The following is a 25,018-nucleotide window of genomic DNA, read 5'->3' as shown; positions in this document are numbered from 1 at the left end:
TTAAGATCCAAGAGAATTTGAGCATTATGTATTGATGGTCTTTGTCTAGAAAACTAGATTTAGTGGCATGAAGGCAGGTTGGAGTGAGCCAGTCCAGGGAGAGAGTAGGCATCCAAACATTTCCTGTGAAAAGACTCAGGGGGATTCTTTGTCAAGGGCTGAACAACTTCACAGAATAACCATTACAAGAGAAAAAGATATTTATTGTCATCTCCTTTAATTCTCTTTTTAATTACTTCTCAACACTTCAATTCCTTCTAATCTCATCATTGAATTGAAACTTTTCTTTCTAAAATTGCCAAATCTGATTATTTTTATTTAATTTTTATCTTAATTGGCATTTCTTCCTTGATAGTCTTTTATCTATATATCTGTAACTTTGCTTCCTGTTGGTTGTCCTCTGACCAATATGATCTTCTTTTGGATTATTATCTATTCTAAGTCATGACCCTTAATTTTGGATTAGCCTCATATGTTCTTGGTAGAGTCAAATTGTCTTCTTTTTGTTTAGGACTCCTAGATACATACATATACACACACATACACACACACACACACACACACACACACACACACACACACACACACATATATATATATATATCCCTTATCCATCTCTTAGTTCTAGCATCATATCATTAACTGCCTTTGGACATTTTCCAACTGGCTATCCCATAAGCATTTCACACTCAATATGTCCTAATATAACTTGCAACCTTTCATCAAAAAACCAACTTCCTAACTTCTTTGCCACTCTGGTTTGCAAACTTGGAATCATTTTAAATTTCTCACTTTCCTTCATCTTATATATCCAACCAGGGGCTATAATGTGCTCATTTGACCTCCATAATTTCTTATATGTAACTTCTTCTCTTATCTGACATAATTATTTCAGTGCAAGTTCTCACCACCTCTTGCCTCAATCTTTTATTGGTCCACTGACTCAAATCTCTTCTATCTCCAATCAATCCTTCAGTCTGTCTCAGTATTGTTCCTTAAAGCACAGGGTTGACCACATCACTTAGTTGTTCAACAATTTCCACTGGTTCAATGTTAGGATTACAAAGTGATAACTCAGGTTCTCTAAACAATTCTCTGGCTCAGAATTCACACCTTTGATTCAGGCCTTTGAAAGGAATTTACACCTTTGGACTTCTGAGGTAGAGTTTACATGTATAAAGGAGTTTGCACCTTTAAAAGGAGCAAGTTCATTGGCTGTAGGAGTTTTCACAAGCCCCGTTGAGTTCTCACTAGCCCAATCTCTGCTAGGATAAAAGAGGAGGGCAGTCCGGCAAGGAGTCTGACTGGGGGATTGAGTTGAGACTGGAGTCTGAAAGGATAACTTAGAGATGACTGGACCTATACAATTTGGTGCCCAACGTGGGGCGTCCCTGTTCAAGTGCCAAAATATGAAGGTCCAAGCTAGCTCCTCTGAAGGGCTCAGAATAAGTCCTTGTCAGGATAAGCAAAAGTCCTTGCCCCAAGTTGGGTGCCAAATTGTAAAGTTCCGGTCGTCTCTAAGTTATCCTTCCAGACTGCTGTCTCAACTCACTCTCCCAGCCTAGCCTCTCCTTCCAGACCACTGTCTAAACTCAATCTCCCAGTCAGACTAACTCCTTGCTAACTAACTAAGAACTTGCACTGAAGTTATTATGTCAGATAAGAGAAGAAGTTACATATAAGAAATTATGGAGGTCAAATGAGCACATTATAGCCCCTGGTTGGATATATAAGATGAAGGAAAGTGAGAAATTTAAAATGATTCCAAGTTTGCAAGGTGTAAATTCCCTTCAAAGGCCTGAACCAAAGGTGTGAATTCTGAACCAGAGAATTGTTTAGAGAACCTGAGTTATCACTTTGTAATCCTAACAGTTCCCCCTAAGATCAAGTGATTGTGTATTTGCTGGCCATAGAAAGTTTATCACTACTTGACTCCAACCCACTTTTCAAAGTTTATTACAAATCATTCAACCTCATAAACTGTGTTTCAGTTGAACTATCCCTGTTTGGATAGAAAATCTCTATTCTTTAAAAGCTTAGCTCAAATGCAATTCCCCAAGTAAGACCGTAACTTATCAATACAGCAATAAGTTCTATCCTCTTTTCTCCCCTGCTCTACTTTGAACTTATTTTGTATAAATAGAGGATAGACTTCTATATGAACCTTTTAGTTCCCTGATAAAATGTTAAGTCCTTTTGAACAGCTTGGTTTTGTTTTCTTACTCCCAGTAACTAGCAAACTTCTTACATATGAACTATTTAATAATACCTGATTAATAATGGATTTATTGATAAAAAATAACTGATTACTTTTTGTTTCAAGAGAAGTGAATAAAAGGCAAACGGAATAAATCAAATGATTTTTTGTATCACTATAGAATAAGAGGTTTGTAGTTGTTAAGCACCTTTTTGCTTTAGAGATACTTTTATGGTATAGGAGCATAAACTCAGATGAACATCCATACTCATAAAATACTCCATTCCTTTGGTTGGCACTTTGATGAAATATTTTTTGCTTGAAGATATTGAATACCCACAATGACCAGAATAGGTCAAACCATCTATTCTTTTACAAAAGGTCTTCAGATCAAGTTAACAACCTGAGGCCTTTTGAGATAGACTTTTAGATTTTCTGCCACTGGAATTGAGATTAAATTGAGAAGAATGTACCACAGAGGTAAGTGGCCAAAACCAGGTTGCAAATAGATTTTTTTATATTAATAATTTACCCTCCAAATGTCTTTCTCTTCTATCTCCAAACTATCCTTCAGAAATCTGTCCCACTATTAATCCTAAAATACATGCCTGATCATATCACTTCTCTGCTCAACGATTTTCACTAGTCCCTTCCCTCTTTCAAGCTCAAATGAAAATGTATTTGTTAACATAGAAAATCATTACTATAAGCCTCCGATCTACTTTTCAATGCTTATTACAAATCACTCATCTTTATGAAATATTTTTCAGTTGAATTACATTTTTCCTACTCCTCATCTTTGGCATTTCATCCCCTACTTTTTTTTTTTTTTGAAAGAAAGCATATAATCAATTACAATTAGTATTTTTAGAGTGTGAGCTCAAAATAATCCTTTTTTTCCTGAAGGATCTTCAGTTTCCCCAGAACTACTTAGTTGCCATTGTCTTTTTCCAATGCAAAATTTAAAAAGAACAAATGCTACTCATTCATAATGTAGCATTCCAGGACAACCTTTAAGTCCTTTGCATACTAAGTACTTACCTTAAAAAGTATTTATCCTTTTTTCACATGCTCTTATAAAGGTGAGATCACTGCCCTCCAAACTTTTTCATATTAGATAAAATAATTTTGACAGCTCATTAACATGTCAATATATTATATTCCTTATCCATTGAATTAACTTCTTCCCTCTTTCTCCTTGGTATTTTTAGTCTAACCAAGTATGGAGTAGGGAGAGAAGGGAACAATATACAAGTATATAGGTTCTGGTCCATAATTAGCTAAAGCAACTTTCAATAATATTTGAGATTGTCACTTCTATAAAAAGGTGAAGTTCCTTGATCTTTAGATTTAACATTTTTCAAGGGTGTGTGTGTGTGTGTGTGTGTGTTACACACACACACACACACACACACACACACACACATAAAATAGAAAGAAAGATGGGGGGGGGGGAAGGCTGTTAAAGTTGATGCTTATACTTCTAATTACCTTTTTTTTCCCAAGCTACTGCCTTGAGGAAGTTAGCACGGTATAATAGGCATAACAATTTAGATATTGGGGGAAATCATGTAACCTCTCTGATCCTGTTTTCCTACGTGCAAAATAAGATAGTTGGGATTTATGCCCTTTGAAAGTCCTTTTTTTACAATATATGATCCTAGAAAGACTAGAAAAATCTTTTCAGCCAGCAGTTTACTTCTGTATTTACTCCCTGTATTTACTGGAAATAAACTGTAGCTCTGTATTTCCAACATAAGCAAGTAAGATACATAAGGCAGTGGGGTCAAGAGATAGTTTGGACCAAGGCAGAGAAATAGTGATGACTACTTCTAGCTCTATTCCAGCCATTGTCAAACATTGAGCTCAATGAATTCTAGTTGTAGAAATTATTTTTTAAAAGCAAAATTTAAAAAATAATAATAAAAGGCAAAAAACCAAACATTTCAGCTCTCCCACTTTTCTCTTCTATTCTCAAATGTATATATGTAGGAGGGAAATAAGGAAGAATATATTGGTTTTAAGTCTTGTAAAGCTTTGTTACTATGGCTTAATTTAAAACTCCTGAAGTCCAAGCTTTGCTTTTTTTCTACATAATAATGTGACATCACATGTTTTTTGTTTACTGACTTTTTTTTATTGAGGTTTTAGCTCGAGGTTTTACATGTGATTGTACAGAGCATTTAAGGAACAACCAAAAAAAAAAAAAAAAAGATATGTAAAGAGTATACAAGGGAAAAGCAACAGATTGCAATTTATAAAACATTTATATTTTGTTGATGTCCTGGGTTTAGGATATTGTAATATGGCAAATATTATACAACAGTATGACTGTTAAGAGACAGGAAGTGGCCATACCAATTTTTATTAAAAAGGCTTCTTTTTAACCTATGATGTTTTTCTAAAAGTAAAAAATAAAACCAGAGCTGTCTGTGTTAACTAAAATAGCATATGTGCTAAAAAAGCTTATTGAATATCACTCTAACTTACTCTGCAGATTGGAAGGCAGAATGGAAAAGTCTTTCCAATTGGTAATTCCATCTTCAATTTATCTGCAAACTAGACATTCATGGAAAGCTGTGTGTATCTTTTTGTTGCATATAAGAAAAATAGGATTATTCCATGAATCTTGATTTCTGTGGCTCACAATCAAAACATGGTTGGTTTGTTTTTATCAGGGCCATAGAAGCATGTCAGATTTGTTCAGTAAGGAGCACAGCTAAGTTTCAAGGCATTATGCGTATCAGAAATAGAATGGAATATGTAAAACTTTATATTCTTATCGGATTAAATATAAATATAAACTTCAAAGAATTTTTTCCCTCAGTCTTTCAATGAAAAAAAAAAAAATGCCAGTTTAAAGCAAAGCATTTGGAAAAAAAAAAATTAGGAGTTCATGGAATTGAAAGGATTTTGGTATTTCCATTAAAAAAAAAAAAAAAAAAAAAGTTTAAGCATTGGCTTCAGGGGGAGGTACACATCCCAGCCTTGCTGTTTCTCTTTCAGCATGGTTGGAGCCCCATCTCCAGAGAACTCTCCCTGCTGACAAGGTAATGCATGATGGCTATGAATTTTGTTAAATGTCTATGAAGTCAACAAAACTTATTTTATTGAAGAGTCAGTTTCAACACTTCTGCTTACTTTCTAGGGAAGACTTAAATGGGAAAACCTTTGTTTACTTTAGGAGAAGCATTGCATACCCCAAGACTAGATTCTCTCATTTTAAAAAATTAAATACATTATCATTATCATCTCCCCCACCTACCCACTCCTATTCACAGTGTAAATCTACTGTGATAATTCACTCCTCAATATTTTCCTTTGGGACATGTTCAGCTTCCTTCAATTCCATAACCTTCTATCCTTTTGGACTGATGAGAAGTTTTGGCAACTTTTGGATAGTGATTTTTAAGAAATCAAAATGCAAATATGTTTATTTGCCCAATTTTTTAAACTTTCTTAAGCTACTTTCTTCAGTTTAATACCATATAAAACTTCAGAATCCCCAAGATTGGTCAGAAGCTCTGGGAATCAGTTCTAGAGAATTTCACTTCTCATAAGGATACTGAGGATTCTTCCACCAACGTTATTAAATGCAGTGTAATGTTATAGCAATGTAAACAAATACCTTTTTTAGTTATTTCCTTTTTTAAGAGAAGACCCAGATGTTCTTAACCTTATGAAACATCTGAAAACTGTCAAGATAAGCAGTATCTGAACAATGCTAAAAGTGAATAAATCAGTAGCTATGTTGAAAGAATAATATTGGGAAAATTGATTCTTGTTTTGCTAATTCAAGTACCATATCTCATCAATTAATTCACTTCCTTGTACTCTGTTTTTAAAATAAATATTGTTCTGCAAATAATTTTCTTATCTCAGTGGAGATTAGTTGGGATGTAATTTTTTTGATTTCTTCCCTTAAATCCATGTCATCAATCTTCTTAATCATAACTCAACTTGAAAAATCTAAAAGGGACATGAAGTGACAGAAAACTAACATGTGTGCTAATCTAAAAAATAATTTGAGACAGTAGGACACATCTTAATGTTTGAGAATTCAATTAATTCTATTTAAAGTTGTCACTCATTTTTAGAAAAGTGCTGTTCTTCCTTTTGTCTTGAAATGATGCAAAAAAGTTTGTGAATAAGATTATGTAATATCTAAGCATTTGTCATGCTTCACTATTGCAATATCATACAAAGTGCAATATCAGAAGCTAGCCCTTCTTCCCCAAACTGTACAGATATGAGAAATTAGGACATCTGAAAAAACAAAAGTATGATTGAAAGCTGCATATCTCAATGATTCTTTCCCTTGAACCTAGGGAGGAAAACCAATTTCCAATGGAAACAGACATGTTGAATCAGGAGAACTGGAGGTACTTCTGCCAAGGCCCCAAAACTATATAACTTTATTTTGAGGGCCCTACCAGAAAACTTTCCATAGAATACTCATCAGTATAAAGCCACTTCAAAACAAGTATTCTGCAATAATATCTCCTGACTTTAGTGCTTTTCAATTCCTATCTGATCCCTGGAAATAAGGAAATAGCTAACCTAAGATATATTGAAAATGAGCTAATAGTTCTGTGGCGTGTCTTAATTAGTACTATATAAAAAATGTGCTAGTATTACCCACTCCAAGAAACTGATTTATAACTCTGGATTATTAAAATTGATTTGATCTGAATACTTAAACAATATAATGTGCCAGAAGGTATACAAATTTTATATTACTAGGATATAATATTTCCCCAAATATTTTCATTATAGAAAAAAATATTAATGTTAACATTTGGAGGAGTGCTCACAAATATGCATATTTCTCTTGATTTCTAAATATGAATTGACATAAGAGCTTTGCAGCATTCTGCCAAAAGAAAGGTTAAAAATTACACATTTTTACCCATGTTACAGTTAATAGCTAAAAATTTAATAATATGATAAATTAGGAGTATTTATAGAAATATAGGTTTAAATCCAGAAGAGGTCTTACAGATCACATACTCTAACTCCTTTATTTGATAGAAGAGGAAACAAACCAGAGAAGTTACTTGCCCAAATTGATCCAAGCAACAAACCATAATTAAGATTTGAATTAAAGTTTTCAAATTCCAAATCCAGGTACTCTTTCCATTATAGCATGCTACATTCGGCAGTGACCTAGTTAGGACCAAATAATCCATTTTTATGTTGTTTATATCAGGACTCCTTAAACTTTTCCCACTCACAACCCCTTTTCACCCAAGAAATTTTTATGTGACCAGGTATGTAGGTATATAAAATAGGTATACAAATAAAATATTTACTGATATTAAGTCATAATTTCATGACTCTACATCCAGTTACAAACTCCAACAGGTCTCAAAACACAGTTTAAGAAGGTGGGATCGAGTTTCTTACCTTTTTCTCTGCCCTTAGATTGGTCTGGTCCCCAAAGTAGCTGTGTTAGAATGAATGTCAAATAAGCTAATTTCTTTTTTTCTATTACTTTAGTAAAAATCTTACTAGTGATTAGAGTAGAAACAATTGACTTTATATAAATCTGTTGTTATCCACATAGTTCTGAGAGAACTTGAAGTAGATCCCCTTTGAAAGACATTGACAAGATGATAGGGTGTTGATAGGTTGCAGAGATCACAGATGCATTGAACTGCTATTTCTAATTATGAATTATTGAGAAGCTACACACAAAATAAAAAGTGTTTTTAGTGGAAGCTAGTGGTATTATACTAGTAAGGGGAACCTCTCAGTATGACAATTTCCTCTACTATGCATATATGCAACTCTTTAAATTATAATCTGAGAGAGTTATTTGGGGTCATTGGGAGGTTTAAATGACTTCCCTGGGGCTATTTGAAGTTAGGGTATAAAGAATCCCTAAGCATGAATCTGGACCTTCTGATTTCAAGGCCAGCCCTCCATTCCTTCTGAGTAATATTAAAAATAATTGCCTCAACATTAAAAAATCCAATTTCACTGTTATTTATGGATTTTATAGGTTTCAATGGGATCAAGAAATAGATCACAGATTAGATCTAGAAGGAACTTCAGAGACCATCTAGGGTACAACCTCTCCTAGATATAAGCAGCTGATAAAAGTTTCAGATGGGTCTTTGTGATGATATTTAGGGCAGAAATCATTTCATTACTCTATGAATCCTAAGTTTTTTTCCTCTTTAAATCATTTTCAACATTTTTTATTTATTTATTTATCTGTTTTACTTCAAGGAGTTTTAATGTTTCATATATAAATAGTGTGTGCATGCACATTTACATCTATATTTTCTTGATATTACTACTGGAAACTTAGATGTTTGTAAATGCACATTTAGGGGTCTTACATTTTTTTAGTCTAAAAATAAATTGGGTTAAATTAGAAACTTTAACTTTGCACAGTAGGAGTGACATGCAAGGGAATTCTAACCAACTGTTCACCAAGTAATGACATTTGTTATTGTGATGTTTCTCAGAGACCATTTATTTATGTGGCAATTAATTTGCATTCTTAATCTACAGGTTTCAAATGAGGTAAAACTAACTGAAAAAAAAAAAAGAAAACTAAACCATGTTCAAGAAGACATAAATGAAAATAAAACTCAACTGGTTTCTTCCATAGTCATGATTTTTTTACTTCTAAATTATCAATATAATATCAGAAATACCTTAGATTGGATTTGATGTCAATTTCCTCTTGATTGAAAAATCTATTTCTCTCACTCCAGTTGAGATATATAGTAAAATGTGTTAAGGGTTCAAGGCTAGAAAAAAATCAAAGTGCTTAGCACTGTGCCCAGCACATAGTAGATGCTTAATGATTGTTGACTTGACTAGGCATCTAGAATAAAAATTAAAAAAAAAAAAAAAAAAAGGGCCCAAGAAACTTTCAAATTAGTAGGAAATAGAAATGCATATTGAATCAAAAGTGAAAATTTAAAGAAATGAAAATTTTATCACTGTCATAGGGCTTTATAGGTAAATTAGTTATCCAGCTTGTTATATATCTATATCTATATATCTGTATGTAGATATCTCTCTGTATATATATATATATTTATAGAGATATCTATACATAGATATAGATATAGTCTTCAAAGGTAGGTATAATTAATTGATTTATCTACCAATGATTTTATTGTAATTACATTAAATTTATGTAACAGTTTCTTCTTGTGAATGCCTTTGGGATCTTGCTAATAATTTTCTGAAAACATAATTTCAATAAAAATGTAGAGAAAAGTTAAAAAAAAATTGCCCATTTTTACTAATGAGAAGAATTGAAAGTATTGGGTGATCTTGATCAATGCTGGAGTAGGCTACCTGTTTCAAATTTCAGTTAACAAGACCAAAATCCCCCCCAAAAAACAAACAAAAAAACTCCAACAATAATTCTACATTTAAAAAAAGATAACATGGAGGTAGCAACATCTGAAAACTGGAATTGGCAGTATCAGCAAGCTGAATTGAGGTAGTTTTCCCCTAGTCTTATGAAACAAGCTTCTCCTAGATCAGTTTGTGCCGACACAGCCTGCTTCTTGCTTGATAAACCAAGTGTCAGATCAAAGATCTGCAACCTACATTTGGGTTTCTACAGTTATCTCAAAGAATGCTAAATGGGTTTCTCTCAGAGTCATATTTCATCTTTTGAACCTGATGGGTTAAATACCTCTCAGGTGCTAATATTGCCATAACTTTATTCGAAATAACATAATTTTTTTTCAATTTAGAGAAATTATATATGACCAGCCCAAATGATTGAAAAGATCAATGTATAAATTAGGCTTTTGTAACTGATATTGGAGCCACCTTGTTAACTGGATAAGAACCTTTGTTGTTATATTTAAATGATGTATAAGTCACCTATTCATCTCTAAGGTATATAATGGTCCCAGTTGTCTTGCTGAGTAGGGTTTAGGTTTTAAAATTTTTCCAAAATTACATATGTAACAAAGAGTAATAGAGTAATACTCTGAGTCTTCCCAATCCTCCCCATTCCTCCCATGAGCTTCCTGGACTTAAAAGTTTACACATTGTGGATGAAGGAAGGTTCTGGGACTGTTGAAGAATTGGAAACTTTCACTGAAAGAATTTATCATTTCCCCCCAACATAATAAAGGAAAATTACCACAAATAGAATCTCAGAGGAGCTCGCTGCAGGTTTATATTCTCTTTGCCACAACTGTTAGCAGCTTTTCACAAACAGGTTAATCTATAACTAACATAATAGAGATTACAAAGGAGAAAATTTGCACAACCAAAGAAATATACTTTAAAATCTCTGATTGAATGTGGTTTATATAATAGGCATGTACCACACCCATATATAAGAGAGGAAATTTGTCCCCTTTGTTTCAGCCTACACAAGTATTAGCAACCCATTTTCTGACTTCCTTCATCTGCTACAGCTGTATAATTTTTGTGCTTAAGTTATTCAGCCAGGAAGGTTTTTCTTTTGCATGGTTCACTTGTGCCTTAGAGGATTAGCAAAAATCCACTAATTTCATATATGAAAATAGAAGGGAAAAAGGCAAAAGAAAGGAAAAGAGAATGAATGATTAATTGTACATACATAGATACAATATCTTCTAAATCTTAATCAGTTGTTTATTGGTTGGCAAACAAGTTTCACTTTTACAACAAATATTAGTAATGAGGTCATTCAACTTTGAGACCATACAAAATGGATCATAAATTAAAAAAAAAAAAATTATAATCTGTGCTGCTAATTTACCTCCTGAAATCCTACATTACTTAAAATCCTGTCAAATAAATAACTTTTTCCCTCTTTGGGAAAATAATGAAAAGAGGATTTTCCTTTTAGCCACATCAAAATAATTGGATTTTTCAATTTGTAGCATGGGCGAATCAATTTGTTTTAACCAACTGTAATACAAGTTCCTCATCTAGGAGCCAAGAATGAACCAGAAGTGCCTTACTCCTAGAAGATTATCATTTTCACATGCAAAAAGCCCCCACTATTTCTACAGATACCTTTTAACTTTTTAATCCATTCCTACTGCCTTGGTGAGGGACTTCTTGCCCAATTGGCTTTGTATTATATCAGCTGTGCATTGTAAACATAAAGTTTGTCCTGCTCTAATCTGCAAAAGTCCTGTTTGCAATATAGCCACTGAATAAAGATACAGAGTGAGGGAAGAAGATCCAATTTCTTTTTTTTCTTTTTTGTAAAAAATAATTTGTGTTTGCATTACTAGAAAATGATCCTTATAAAGTGATAGTTCTTATTTATTTTGCCCAGTGAAATATTAAGAAAAAAAAATGGCCCCCATAAAACTAATGAAAATCTTGCTCCTACTGGTAGACAAACTTGCAAGACCAGCACAACAGAAAGTTCTTTTTTTTTTTTTTTTTTTTGCTTTTTTTTGTTTTTGTTTTTTGTTTTCCACTACATTAACAGGGACGCGAGTTCTGGAGGAACGGAAAGCAGACTATATGTGCAATGCTAGTATCTGTACATTACATAGAAATTGTTCAATTTTTCTGCCATTAGTTTAATCATCAGTTAATACAGCAAAACATAAAATATGCATTTAGCATATAATTCTAGAATTCCCTTCCATCTCATTAGAATTTCATTTTACCCCACAGCTAAGTCTGCTGTGGCAAAATCGAGTGGTGAGTGACCAAAAACCACTGGGTGATACAGCTCGGTAATGAACAGTTTTGCCATGTTTGTCTAGGCAGCACTCCAGTCTGGATGCCCCCGGTTACTAGTTTCAGAAGCGTGTTCTGGCCGTAGAAAATCGGTCCGCACCGGAATAGTAGCGGGGCATCAGAGGTGGTGAACAAACACAGCATTAATTCCAGAAGGCCACGAAGAGCGCGCCGTCTCCACATCCCGTTCATTAACATAATGAAGTCTGTGTCTGAGGGGAGGGGGAGGACACACAGGAGGAGGGGAGGGGATTCCCGCAGTTACCATTCTCCCCTGGGCGGGCCTACAAATTCCAGTAAAAAAAAGTCTGACCGGTTCTGTTTCTCGTTTTGGAGTTCAGTCCCTTTAGAACAGCATAGATTTAGGAGTACACACAATATTACCACTGCTTACATTAACTGGGAACAGTAAACCGGGTGTCGGGGCGTGTCGGCTGAGCCGCCATTACTCTTCTATAGACTAGTGACCAGGTGAGCGGGTCCCTTGGCGCTCCCGTCCGGGGAGGAGCCGTCCTTGTTGGGAGGAACTATGAAGCCGTCGCTGCTGCCTCGCCCCAGCTGGTAGTAAGTGTGCAGCTGGTGCACGTGGTTCCGGGAGCCGAGGTTTGGCATGCTCTTGTAGTAAACGTCGTCAGCCTCGCCGCTTTTGGCGGGCGGGGGGTCGGTCTGGGTGCTGGTGGTAACGCTCTCCGAGCCCGGCATGGCGGCCAGGGCGGGCATACTGGTATAGAGAGAATCCCTGTTGGGCGACTGGAGCTCTTCCGTGTGCTCGTTGGTCAGCAGGGGGAAAAAGCTCTCGCTGTTGTCCTGCGGGATCCGCCGTCTGGTGTAATGGTGCGGCTGGTGGTTCTCCGCGGAATAAACCCTCGGGGGCAGCAGAGGGGCGTCGGACTCCTCGTGAATGAGTTCCAGGCCCAGGCTCTCCTCGTGGTTAAAGGAGGCGGCGTCGTCCAGGACGATGGCGTCGTCCTCGCTCCCGCTGCCCAGGTTGTTCACCAGTTTGTTCATCAGGTTCCTGTTCTGCTCGCTAGAGCGCTCGTGGTTGTTCAGGTAAGAAGGGATGTAGTTGGAAGTGAGTTCCTTCAGAATTTTTTTCTCTAAGGCTGTCTCGTTATGATTGTAGCCACGGTCAATGATTTGCACACAGTTGCTCAAGTACTCGCCGCTAGCGATACTATAGCTATTGCCGTGGTTACCATTCAGTGGTAGAGTATCCATGACACTTGTATCCCTGGCATTGTTCAGAAGCCCCTCTGAAAAACAGAAAGAAAGGAAAAGCAGCTGACTTTGTGTCCTGCAGTCCTCTGGGGTGCACATAGAATTAATTTGTGTTTGCTACAATTTTACTGAGATCCAAATTATTTATCGAGACATATGGTACAGAGAAATATGTGTATATTCTCTGTATATATCAGATATATACAGAGAATATACACATATGCACACACACATATATATATATATACACATAGTTGGATACTAATACAATTTTCTAAAAAATCTTTTTAACAAAATAAACCTTGAAAGTTGATACAAAAGGACTATAGGTAGCCATTGTACATTTCCATCAGTAATGAATTTAGTAATGACTTGTCAAATGGAAGAACATAAAATTTTGATATTGGTATCTTATAACCATCAATTTATAAGCATCAAGTTTAAAAATACATGCGTAACATTTATATGTCATCTTAAATTTTAAGGTGATGCTTATTATGTGACATCAAAAGATTACAGACTTGTGGGTTTTTGAACTATCTGGACTTGGTTTGTTCTTTTTTTTTTTTTCTTTTCCTGCTATAGGCACCTTCATGGTTAGCATATGTTGTACCCACTGTTATTATTTAGGATCTTGATACGTTCATGATATCAAGAGAAATTAAGGAAAACCTTAAGGTAGGTGGTTCCTTATAGAGATCATAAACAAGTCACATAGAATGGAAGGAATGGATAGTGTAAGATCTGCATCATTGGAGGGAATGCTTACATCAATGAGATCAGATCCATTTGAATATTTGAATGTAATTGGATCCTTGCTTCAAAAAGAAGGGATGGGCAAGATGGACGCCCAATTACCCAATCATCAATAAAACAATATCAATAGGAGAGGCTCAATTTAAATCCTGATTGATCTCTGACTTTTAAACATTTGTACTGAAAGGAGCTTGGTGGAGTTCATTTACATATACAGGGTACCCCAAAAGTCTTGATGCATTTTTGAGCTATATTTGACCTTAAATCTTCACTAAAACTTTTGAGATACTCTGAATATTTTTCCTTGGAAGAAAAAAGCTGCTATGAAATCCTTAATTATAAAGGAAGCTGTTACATATAGCTCCATGCATCTTCATGAGTTTTGCTATCCCATGAATAGATATCTAAAAAAACATGGCATTTTCATTTCTATTGGTAAAAAATTTCAGATGCAACTACCAGAAATGATCACAAATTACATTTAGCCAATAAGGTAGAAACGAGTAGTTTTCTTGACTGCAAATATTGATTAAGGGTTACATCACTGTAGATACTCCTCAATGCACTGCTACCTTGTGAAAATAGAGCATCCATTCTATATTTGTGATGCAGATATAGATGCAGTTCTCTTGCTTATCTAGGACTGTACTTTACAGTGTCCAGTTATGGTGAAATGGCCTCAATATGTCAATTGCTCAAGGATCCTGGATGCGCATCCTCTGAATTCTCACAATAGACATTTCAAAAACAACAGCAAAGGCCTAAAACTAGTGGCATCACAGACATAGAATGAAGCTGTTTATTTTCATGTTAGAAAGTACCTGGTAGACAATTCACAATGTTAAGAAGAAACAAAAAGTAAATGTTTTTAAAGACTGTATGTGATGGGTGGCTATTGTTGCTGAATCTGTGACAGCATGTTGGATGATTATGGTGGGGTGACTTATGCATTGAAACCCTGCTTGTTATTTATGTTATCAATGCATGGAATTGCAGATTGGAAACTGCCACAGCAAAATCAAGTAGGTGCACTGAACTTGAAACAGAACATAGCCTTATGATGAAATGCGCCATTTTGAAATAATGAAAGATCATGATTAAAAAAAAAAATGCTTAATTTAAAAACAATTTAACTCACACGGACAATTATATGAAAATCAAGAACTATGTTGATTATGTGACACAAATAAAGGAATCAGACAATAAAAGCGTCTAATCTATATTCACATATATTTAGGTAAGTAGATTTATAAGTTTTTAGTCTTTTGATTGCAAAATTGTGAGATGAACTGTTTTTAATAACTACATCATCTATATGTGATGCAATAAAAGTGAACTAAAAAAAATTACATTTGATATGCAATGTTTAGCTTTACTCCCATACTTGTCTCTCTGTAGGGCTCTACACGACAGCATGAGGAAAAGGAAAGAAAAACAACAAGTAAGCATACAGCGACAATAGAAGAAACATGAGTAAAAAGCAAATTGATGATATGCAGAAAAAAGGGTCAACAGAAATCATTTCCACTGCCCCCAAATACATGAGTCTGTGTTACATGATTTATTAGAAGTAAAAATCCTAAAATGTTAGTCAAGAAATAAGACATCCCCATAAAAGCATGCTAATACAATGCTTCTTAAAAGATCCTTCCTATAAAAGGTTTGCACATTTTCAACACAAAGAAATATACTTGTTAGAAAGTTTAAGATTATCACACAAACCAAGAAGAGCAGCAATTCAAATGAAGTTTTCACTGTCTCCACAAATCTAATTCAAGGTCAGATCCCTGGAGGTGGCTTGGCTTCCATGGGAACCACATCTAACCCTGTATTTACACAGTGGAGAGTGAAAATATGTCATACACTTTTCAACTGCTTATTTCCCTCTATCTTTGTTTGTTTGAAGTTATATTTTTTCCCATTCTTTTCAAGTACGCAAAAATTTCCTTATTGTTTATAATTATTTATATTGACACATGTAAAAAGACATCAAAATATGTCTTTCCAAGGGGAAAAAAATACTTTCAAAATGTGCATCAATTAGATCAATTTTGCTATTGCCAGAAAAAAGAAAAAAATGCTTAAATCAGATTGTAATTCAATGTCTACAAATATGGGAAAAGATATACATTTTTAAACCACAATTAATTCATTATCATCTGGTTTGTGACACAATCTTATTTCAGCACAGATTTTTTACATTTTACATTTAATATCTTTTGTTTCCTCTTTAAAAAAAAAAAAAAAACACCCAGAAACTCATACCAAAAAAATTTTTTTAAAAAGCTTTCCCTTCCAAAAACTTTACCCAGATCATTAGAATAAGCATATTTGCAGTAATTAAAATACAACCAAGTGGGTCAATGGTGCAATAAATTTAGGAGGTCTCAATCTCATTTATATCATAATCATTTATGTTTTAATAACCTCCTTGGTTAAAGTAAATTTTGAAGAGTTAGAAGTTGGAGTGAGCTTTTGTTTTAAAAAAATTGCTCTAAGACCAATTTTATTTCAAAATACAGGGTAAATATTGCTAAGACTTCAAACTTCAAAGCAGCTGTAGAATTTGAAAGGGTCAATCCAATGTAATAGTAACTCTATAGTATTTTCAGGTCATTCAAAACTCCTCTATTATACTATAGAATTTAGAAAGTTAAAGAATCTTGCTGACGTTTTGGCCTATCTTCAAAGTTTATAGGTAAAACTAAGTGAATTATAGTTTATACAACTTATACAAGTTATTATAGTGTATACAACTAAAAAGTGGCAGAGTTGGGTCTAAGACCCAAAGGACTTCCAACATCCATTACATGCAGCCACTTTTACTTAAAATCAAGTCTCTCTTTTGCAGTGGGGGCTATATCAGGATATATACTTTTGCATATCTTTTAAGTTTGTAAATTAGCCAACTATCATGTCCTCTTATTGGTCCTACACTAAAGACATAACTCTTTTTATTCAATTATTTAATGTTTATGCTAGTCTAAAACCATACTTAACAAGTTCTTTCATTGATTTTTCACAACTTTCCTAATGTAATAATGCTAGAATTTTCACTTTCTAATAAGTTTGCCCCCAAATACTTTAAAGTATTCTCAAAAATTTCATATAGAATCAAAAAATCATATAGAAAAAAAATTAATGATGAAAAAATCTACATTCACATTTTAAAAAAATATATCAATCTCAATGTCTAATTATATTTTTTGATGTTAAGCCTATCTATTTAAAATAAAGCATTAATATGTCAAATATATTAAAATTCTCGGGTTTAAATATTTGGGGCTTTTATGACAAGATTAAATCTATGTAACTGATTTATTAAACCCATATAACAGTGCCAAGTGGTGATTCAATATAAACTAACCCAGTACATACCGAGCCACCTATATTTCATGTATGATTTCCCCTTGCCAGTTAGAATATAAGTGCATTCATCTGAAAGCATAAAATTAGTAGCAGTATGACAGTCACCATGATTTATCACTTATTCATTGGGAAAGTCAATATTCTTAAGACTATCAAAATCTCTTAACATTTTTGCACCTAAAATATACAGTTGCCAAAGTATCCCCATTTCTAAGTTTGAAAAAAAAAATTAAAGTTTTGGGAGTAAAAGTTAAAATTCATTTGGTTTTGTAATAAAAAAATAAAAGACATTAGTGGCAATATTTAAGACTTGACTTCTGAGGTAAACAAAATCTGTATGTTAATTCAAATTTCCATATATCTAATGGGTTTAAATTTATTTTTAAGGACATTTCTTAACAATGAATATATTAGGAAATCAGTTTATAAAAACTATGACTTTTTCTTATAAAAATTTAAAATTATATAAAAATTTCAATTAACTTTAAAAAGACCCCAAATTAATTATAGCTTAGAAACAACTAACTATAGCCTATAAACACCAAATATGTTAAAATACCTGGGACAAGAAGTCTAACCAATTACAGGTATCTGTGCCTGTTGAACTGCTAGTTTTGATTCACTTTAAAACCAATCAAATTTTAAAAAACAAACAAGCAAAAACCAATCAGATTGTCAAGAGACTATGATTAACAATATTCAATGTACAATTAATTACCTTAGACTTGAGCTAAGGAGAATAAACACAATAATGAACTCTGTACAGTGTCACCCTGTGTACTATGGTAGTTACATGACCACTCCTACCTTTAGCTTTTATAATAATGTTGTTTGTTAGCTTTCCTTCTGTTGGTCTAACCACTCTCTCATTGATTCATCTTCAAGTTCTCTAGCTTAGGTGTTTCCAAGATTTTGTCGACCTTGTTATTTTCTCTTTAAACATTCTCTCCCTTCACTGTTCCCATGGCTTAAGTTATCATCTCTGACTACTAAATCTAAATATTACAAACCTGTCTTCTAGATGTTCTGCCAGCTTTTCTAACTCAAGTCCCAACCTGAACTCATTGTCTTCCCTCTCCAAGCTGCTCTTCCCGATATATCATATACTTTATTTTTTTTGGTCATTCTCTTAGTCACTATACTAGAAATTTTCTTTCATCTTTGATTTATTTCTCTTCCTTATCTCTGCCTCAGTGTCCCACAATTGTATAAATTCAATGATTTCTAAATCATTATTATTTTTTTGTACTTAACATCTTCACATCCATTAGCTCTTCTCCTTTCATGATGTAACCACTGTGATTCAGGTTCTCACTGTCTTTGATTTATTATTTAATTAGTAAGCATTTGTCAGAAACCTACTGTGTGCCAGGTACTATATTAAGTGGCAGAAAAACAAATACCAAAAAACCCCGGAAACTCCCTGTTTTCAAGGAGTTTACATGGTCTCTTATATTATTGTATAATTCCTAAGATTAGGATTGTGATCACCTCTAAATGGGCTTCTTTCTGCTAGTCTTTCCCTCCATTCAATCTCACCTTCATACAGTTTCCTAAGTAATTTTCCTACTCAATGGTTCTCTGGATTTCATTCCCTTGCTCAGAAATTTTCACTGGGTTTCTGTTGTTTAGGAAATAAAATTAACACTTCTTGATAGATTTTATCTTTCTTCCTTCTTATTATTCTTCATATAATCTATATTATATCCAAAATGAACTATTACCTAATTTTTCCTCTCACTGTCTATTCCTCCCCTCCTTTTTACTTTCTTCTACTTATCTTGTATCTATGCAGATGCTTTTTTATACCTCCTCCTTTTGAAATGATCCATCTACCATCTTCTCAAAGATGTTCTAATCTTTTCAACTTGAAATTATTCCCCTCCTTTAATTATTATTCAAACCTATTGTGTTTCTTCTTTGCCATTATCCTATTATCTTTTATCACATTTTCCTGAATACATTACAGGCATCCACTTGCCCATTAGAATGCAAGCTTCCTGAAGGCAAGCTTATTGTTGTTTTAGTCAAAAAAAAAAAAAAAAAAAAAAAAAAAAATATATATATATATATATATATATATAATATATGTATGTATACATATATACATATATATGTATACACACATACACACACACAATACATACATGTGTGTATGTGTGTGCACGTAAACAAATATTTAATACATCAAATGAATTGACAAATGTTTTTCTGGAAAAGAGAATACCTTGAAAACATTATTCAAGAAACAACTAAAAGTACTAGAAATATTTAGGCCTAGATGAAATTAATCTGTGGGAAAGCATTATAACTATATTTAAATCTTCAAAAAATTGTTGCATGGAAAATGAAGTAGATTTGTTTTACATGATTACAGTAGTAAGACCAATTAGTGAAATTCATAGGGAAAAAGATCTTTCTAATAATAGCAATGGAGAAGGTTGTTTCACAAGCTAGAATGTTAGAGCTTACTTCAGTTATCCAAGTAATGGATTTCTGTCAGGCATGTTGAATTGAGCATAGATATGGTGTTTAATTAGATATTGTCCAACTTCAAAGGTTCCATGAAGGCTTTGAGGACTTACAGGAATTTGCAAGGAATTACTTCCGAAATTAAAATATTCTCCTTAGCTCAAATCCAAACTATTGTTCTTGATGCTTTTTATTAGTCTAAGTGATTCTCAGAATTTTGGTACAGTCAAATTAGTATAGATGATCAGGGGCAATAGGCTTTAAAACACCCCCCCACCCCCTAATATTCTAAGTTTCTTGCTTGCTATTTAAGAATGTATCTCAGGAAAAAAAAAAAAAAAAACACAAATATTCAATGGTTATTACTTGGGGAGCATAAAACATAGAAAAAAACCCCTGGAAATACTGAAATACTATTAAATCTTACCACAAACAACTTTAAGGACTCTTTATTTAAAGTTTCATTTTAATTGTATTGTATTCATTGGGACAAAATGAATGTGAACTGTGGATCATATCAACCAAACTATTGTTACTCACCTTTTGAACATCTAGTTTTTTGTATTTTTTCTAAAAATTTCTTTACTAATAAGGGTAAAAATATCCCATAAAGTTTGAAAAATCAATTGTTTTAGATCCTGTTATTTGATATCAAATCATATTTTTGTTTATTTTTTAGCTAGGAAAGATTTTAGAGATTATTTAATCCAACTCGCTAGTTTATAGGTGAGAAATCTAGAGGCAGAGAGACTGAGTTGCCCATGACAGAACTGGGATACAGACCGATGTCTTCATACTCCTTCCCTTTTTCATCCATACTAACTGTTTTTTCCATAGAACTGAGTATAGATTTATTATTTTAGAATTTTATAAATTTATTTTGCCCTGATTCAAAGTCACACTTTCTGCTCTTGCATCTACCTTATAGCTAACTAAACAAATTCTTGAAATTTTAGCTTTCTTATAAAACTAAAAAAATCAACTTCTTATGCCACAGTCACAATTTTTCTCACTTACCTTAAATATAATTTCCACTTCTCTTAGTGAATGTGTAAATTTAATTAATGTATATTGATAATTGAAAATTTAATTAAGAAATATTTAATGAAGAAAAGTACTCACAATAGGAAACAAATGTAGAAATAATTAACAAACCACAAACCAAGGTTACAAAACAACAAAGAAAAACATATCTTGATGGAACAGGGATATGTCTAGCACATGGAATCCATTCATATACTGAGAGAAGCCTAGGGAAAATGGGGAAAAAAATATATATCTAGATGGATGTGACAGGAAAAGTCTTTGTAGCTGTTTTCAAAACAATGAAAAGATAGGAGAAAAAGAAAGAAAGAAAAAGGAAACATGTGCCCCTAAAAGCCACGCGAAATGCGACTGTCACTCAAAAAAATGAAGATAAACTCGCGCACACCTTGCGTGTTGTACATGCTCACAGAAGGGTTGTTACAGACGGCCGGTTCCCCAAGCAATGTATTATAGGGATTGTTAGTGCCATGAGGACGAAGCAGAGCATTGGTTATAAGATGATTAGCCATGGCTCCTGGAGCAGCCCAATAGAAAGACAGGGAAAAAAAAAAGGTCAATCAGGCAAATATGATTTAAAAAAAAAAAAAAGAAAGAAAGAAAAACATTCAGAATGACAACAGTTGAAATAGTCTTGATTAGCAGCCAGCTCATTAGACTCAAAAATACATGGCACCAGAGCACAGACATTTTAACAGAGCACAGACTTTCCAAGTGTGAAAGAACAAAAATGGTTCAAATGCCAATAAAGCCACATTGATGGTACTTGCTTTCTCAAGGTATAAGCAAGGTTATGCTTCCATGCTTGTTTAAAGTAAATGAAACAAAATTCAACAGCCAAAACAAAGAAAACAAATTATTCAGAAAGAAAGAGACTAACATAAAACAGTACAATAATCCATTGTGAAAGACAAGGTTTCTGTTTGTTTGTTTTTTCCAGTGAAAGGAACCAACAGCAGAAAACAAAACTGAATTAATACATTTATGACTGGGCTCATATTTGGTGTGAGTAGTTATTGACATAAGAAGAGATCCAAGCAGTTTTGTTTGTTTTTTTAAGTTTCAAAACAAAGCTTCAAAATAGGTTAGCCTTATAGTATAAAAATTCTCCACCACATTTCATATGTTAGGTTTTTTCTTTCCTTTTTAAAATCAATATATCCATATTTATTAAATACTATATGTGTATTCCCTTCTTTCAGTAAATTTCTTTGAAAATCCTTTATTTCAAAGATAACCCCAAATCAGTACTCAATTAGACAATTAACTTTTTTTCATAATCATTTTACCAAGCTGTTGTTCAAAGTATCACAAATTGAGAGCTGGAAAGGAACTCAAAAGGATTCCTAGGTGAGCGCCATTATTTTACAATTGAGGGACTGGGTTCAGAGAGTTTAGTTGCCTTGCCCACATAAACAGTAAATAGCAAAGACTGAGCATGAGTCCAGGTCCAATCAGTTAATCCATCAATCAACAAGTAGTTAGTATCTATCCTACGCCTTGTACTACTAGATGCTAGGGACACAAATACAAAGAATAAGATAATCTCTACTCTTAGTGAGCTTACATTATAATGGGGAAGACATTCAAAAAAATAAATATAGACAATATAAATATAAAGAAAAAGTTTTGCCATTGTATCATGCTGCCTGTCAGTTTAAAAAAAATTGGTCAAATCAAAATCAGTTAAGAGAAGTTTTAAAAACTGGCCCTATTATATTTTTATTATTGTTATCTTGACTGGTTCTTGGTTTCTAGAGTTGGTAGTAGCATCTTCCCCAAAACCCATAGCTTTAGTCATTTTTTTCAAAAGATGGACTACTTAAGCAATCTAGTTTGACTAAATTGAATTGCTTTTATTTATTGTTATTGTTTCTGTTACTTTTAAATAAAGACTGATTTCTGTCCAAAGACCAGAGGTTTTTTTCTGGCAGAGTTCTTTTATTTTGTTTCTATTTCATAAGACCAAATAAGAGATTTGATTGATATTTTCCCTTTTCCATATGTTTGTTTTAATATCCTGTCAGGATAGTCTAGAAATAAAAACCTAGTCTTAGATCCTCTCATACACAGATACACCTTGGTTTCTAACATATTGCCAGATCAGGCTGCAACATTCCCTTATTCACAAGTTAATTTATAGGAGAGAGAAAGCTCAAAGTAAAAACTTTTGTCAAATCTATTCTGATAGTGACATGGAGGTAATCTGTGACTAGAAGCATATATTTCTTTTAAAATAATGAGGAATGAAAATAAGGAAAAGATGGTAATAAAACTATGATATGAGGACCAAAGAAATGCTACCAGAATCACTTTTTAATTAGAGAAGTATAACCTACATTAAATTTAAAAAATATATGATGGCAGATTTTTATCCCTGTCAGAAAGCAGGAAAAGGGAGAAGCAGATGATTATAAATTTACTTTCCCAGAGTACAGTTCTGCATGACAAAAATTGCCAGTTTTATTTTTCTTTTTTGGGAGAGAAGGAACATGTATAATGAAAAAATGAAGTAAATAACCCTGGACTACATAAAATGTAATTTAGTGGATCCATAGATTATGTGTATAGGTGTTGAAAACAATCTTATATACTTTTTTTTTCCCTTTTAATTGTGCAAAGGTAATAAGGAGAGAGAGGCACAAGACCTCTTGTTTCATTGTAAAGGAGAATTCTACCAATGTAATTTGGCACTTTGTAATTCATAAAGCAGTGGGCTACTAATCTGTATATAAAAATCCCTGTTGACTATACTGACTTAGTTTTTAAATGCAATGCTATTTATGTCTTATTGTTTTGTATTTTTAAAATATTTCTCAGTTGTATTTTAATCCACATGCGGCTTGACACTCCCGAGTGTTGGCTATGTTTTTGATTTCTGAACTACAGGTTGAGTGAGCATTACTAAGACAGTGCATCATGAGTATGACTTAAATCCAGGCCTTCTTGGCTCCCAGGTCAATTCTCTGTACTATGCCCTTCCAACAAGATATATAACTATATCTTGTTAAGATATATAACTATATCTGTCACCCATGGATCGCAAAAATGGGATGTTATTTTCCCATATTCTAATGGAATGTGAATATTTTCTCTTAAAAGAGTGCATATTTACTACAGAGCCTTTCATTTAAAGATCAGAATATCTCATTAAAAATTAAATTTGTATGTTAATGGGCTACAGTTGGTTTAAGTGTTATAAACAAGAGCAGACACTCTATAGCATGTTGAAGGAAAGAACTGGAAAAACTAATTCTTCATCATCTAAGCCTTTGGTTTCAAGTGCTGTGAGCATGTTATCTCCTAACAAAAATAATTACAATCTTCATGTTTAAATGATCTCTATAATTATTTATTTAGAAAATTAAATCAGTCTAAACAACTAATGACTTCAGGAAAACAAAATAGAAAATCGATTGTACCTTCTCTGTAATGTCATCAGGATCCTATCTAAAATTTTATTCATATGATGATCATCTAAACCTCCTAATAGACTGTGTTTTTGAAAGCTGAATTTTACATTTTAGTACCTACTTGTCTCTACAGTCTCTCCAAAGAAACATGATATTACTATACATTACACCAACTGAACTATTTGGAAAATAGGCGATAGGGCTTATTCACATTGCATGCTACTCTTCTTTCTTGAGATACAGCTATATATAAGGCTTGAAAGATAAAATATTCCCTTGCCTTATACTTTTTCTGTACTGATGTAAAAGAAGATGCTCTGTGGTTTAGAATAAGGAAACAATTTTGTCTCCTGTAACGAACTGTAGCATGAACACTGAGCTGGGAAGAATCAAGCATAACCAAGAAGCAGATGACTCAATATTTCGGCTCCTGTGTTTATCACTCAATTTATTATAGGCCTAGGATGTAAGAAAAAGAAAGATTTAATCACAAAAAAGGCAAGATGAAATCCATGAGTGTAAATCTGATGATGCTTTTAAAAATATATTAATATAGTGAATTTTCTTTACATCTTTTCATGCCTCCTACTCCTTTTCAACTCCCACATTGTTTTATTTTCTATTTTAAAAGAAATATTTTGCAACATTTTCTAAGCCACACCACTGGCCTAAGGGGAGTGAGTGCCAAATATGATTTTCTCTGTCTTCATGGTTCTGCTACTGAGCAGTTAAGTTTAGAATGACCAATAACAATGGCATAAAAGCACTGCAGTATGTCAAGGTGTTTTTAGATGGCAAAGAGAGTTGAACAAAAAATATGCAGTTTGCAGAAATTCATCTTTTGTAGCAGTTTATTCAGAGTCCTAGCAAA

General features: G+C 33.4%; 1 protein-coding gene across 20 annotated transcripts in view; it reads right to left on the bottom strand.

Moving 5' to 3' along the window:
* ADGRL3 (adhesion G protein-coupled receptor L3) overlaps positions 1 to 25,018 on the bottom strand; it is a 1,041,133-nt gene that overhangs the window by 127,522 nt on the left and 888,593 nt on the right. For 9 of the 20 annotated variants that reach the window (XM_074272799.1, XM_074272781.1, XM_074272786.1 and 6 more), the window contains 3 exons: positions 21,123 to 21,251; positions 15,234 to 15,251; positions 11,200 to 13,128 (listed from right to left, as the gene is read on the bottom strand). The exons of 1 other annotated variant lie outside the window; for it this stretch is intronic. In XM_074272799.1, the coding sequence (XP_074128900.1) occupies positions 12,329 to 13,128; positions 15,234 to 15,251; positions 21,123 to 21,251 (947 nt within the window). In that variant the 3' untranslated portion in view covers positions 11,200 to 12,328. Of the gene's footprint in view, positions 1 to 11,199; positions 13,129 to 15,199; positions 15,252 to 17,227; positions 17,288 to 21,122; positions 21,252 to 25,018 lie in introns of those variants that run through there. 10 more of the 20 variants (XM_074272791.1, XM_074272792.1, XM_074272793.1 and 7 more) reach the window with 6 other exon arrangements.

Source organism: Sminthopsis crassicaudata, chromosome 6 (assembly GCF_048593235.1).
Source record: "Sminthopsis crassicaudata isolate SCR6 chromosome 6, ASM4859323v1, whole genome shotgun sequence".
NCBI classification, from domain to species: domain Eukaryota; kingdom Metazoa; phylum Chordata; class Mammalia; order Dasyuromorphia; family Dasyuridae; genus Sminthopsis; species Sminthopsis crassicaudata.
This window is presented reverse-complemented; position numbering and strand designations above follow the sequence as displayed.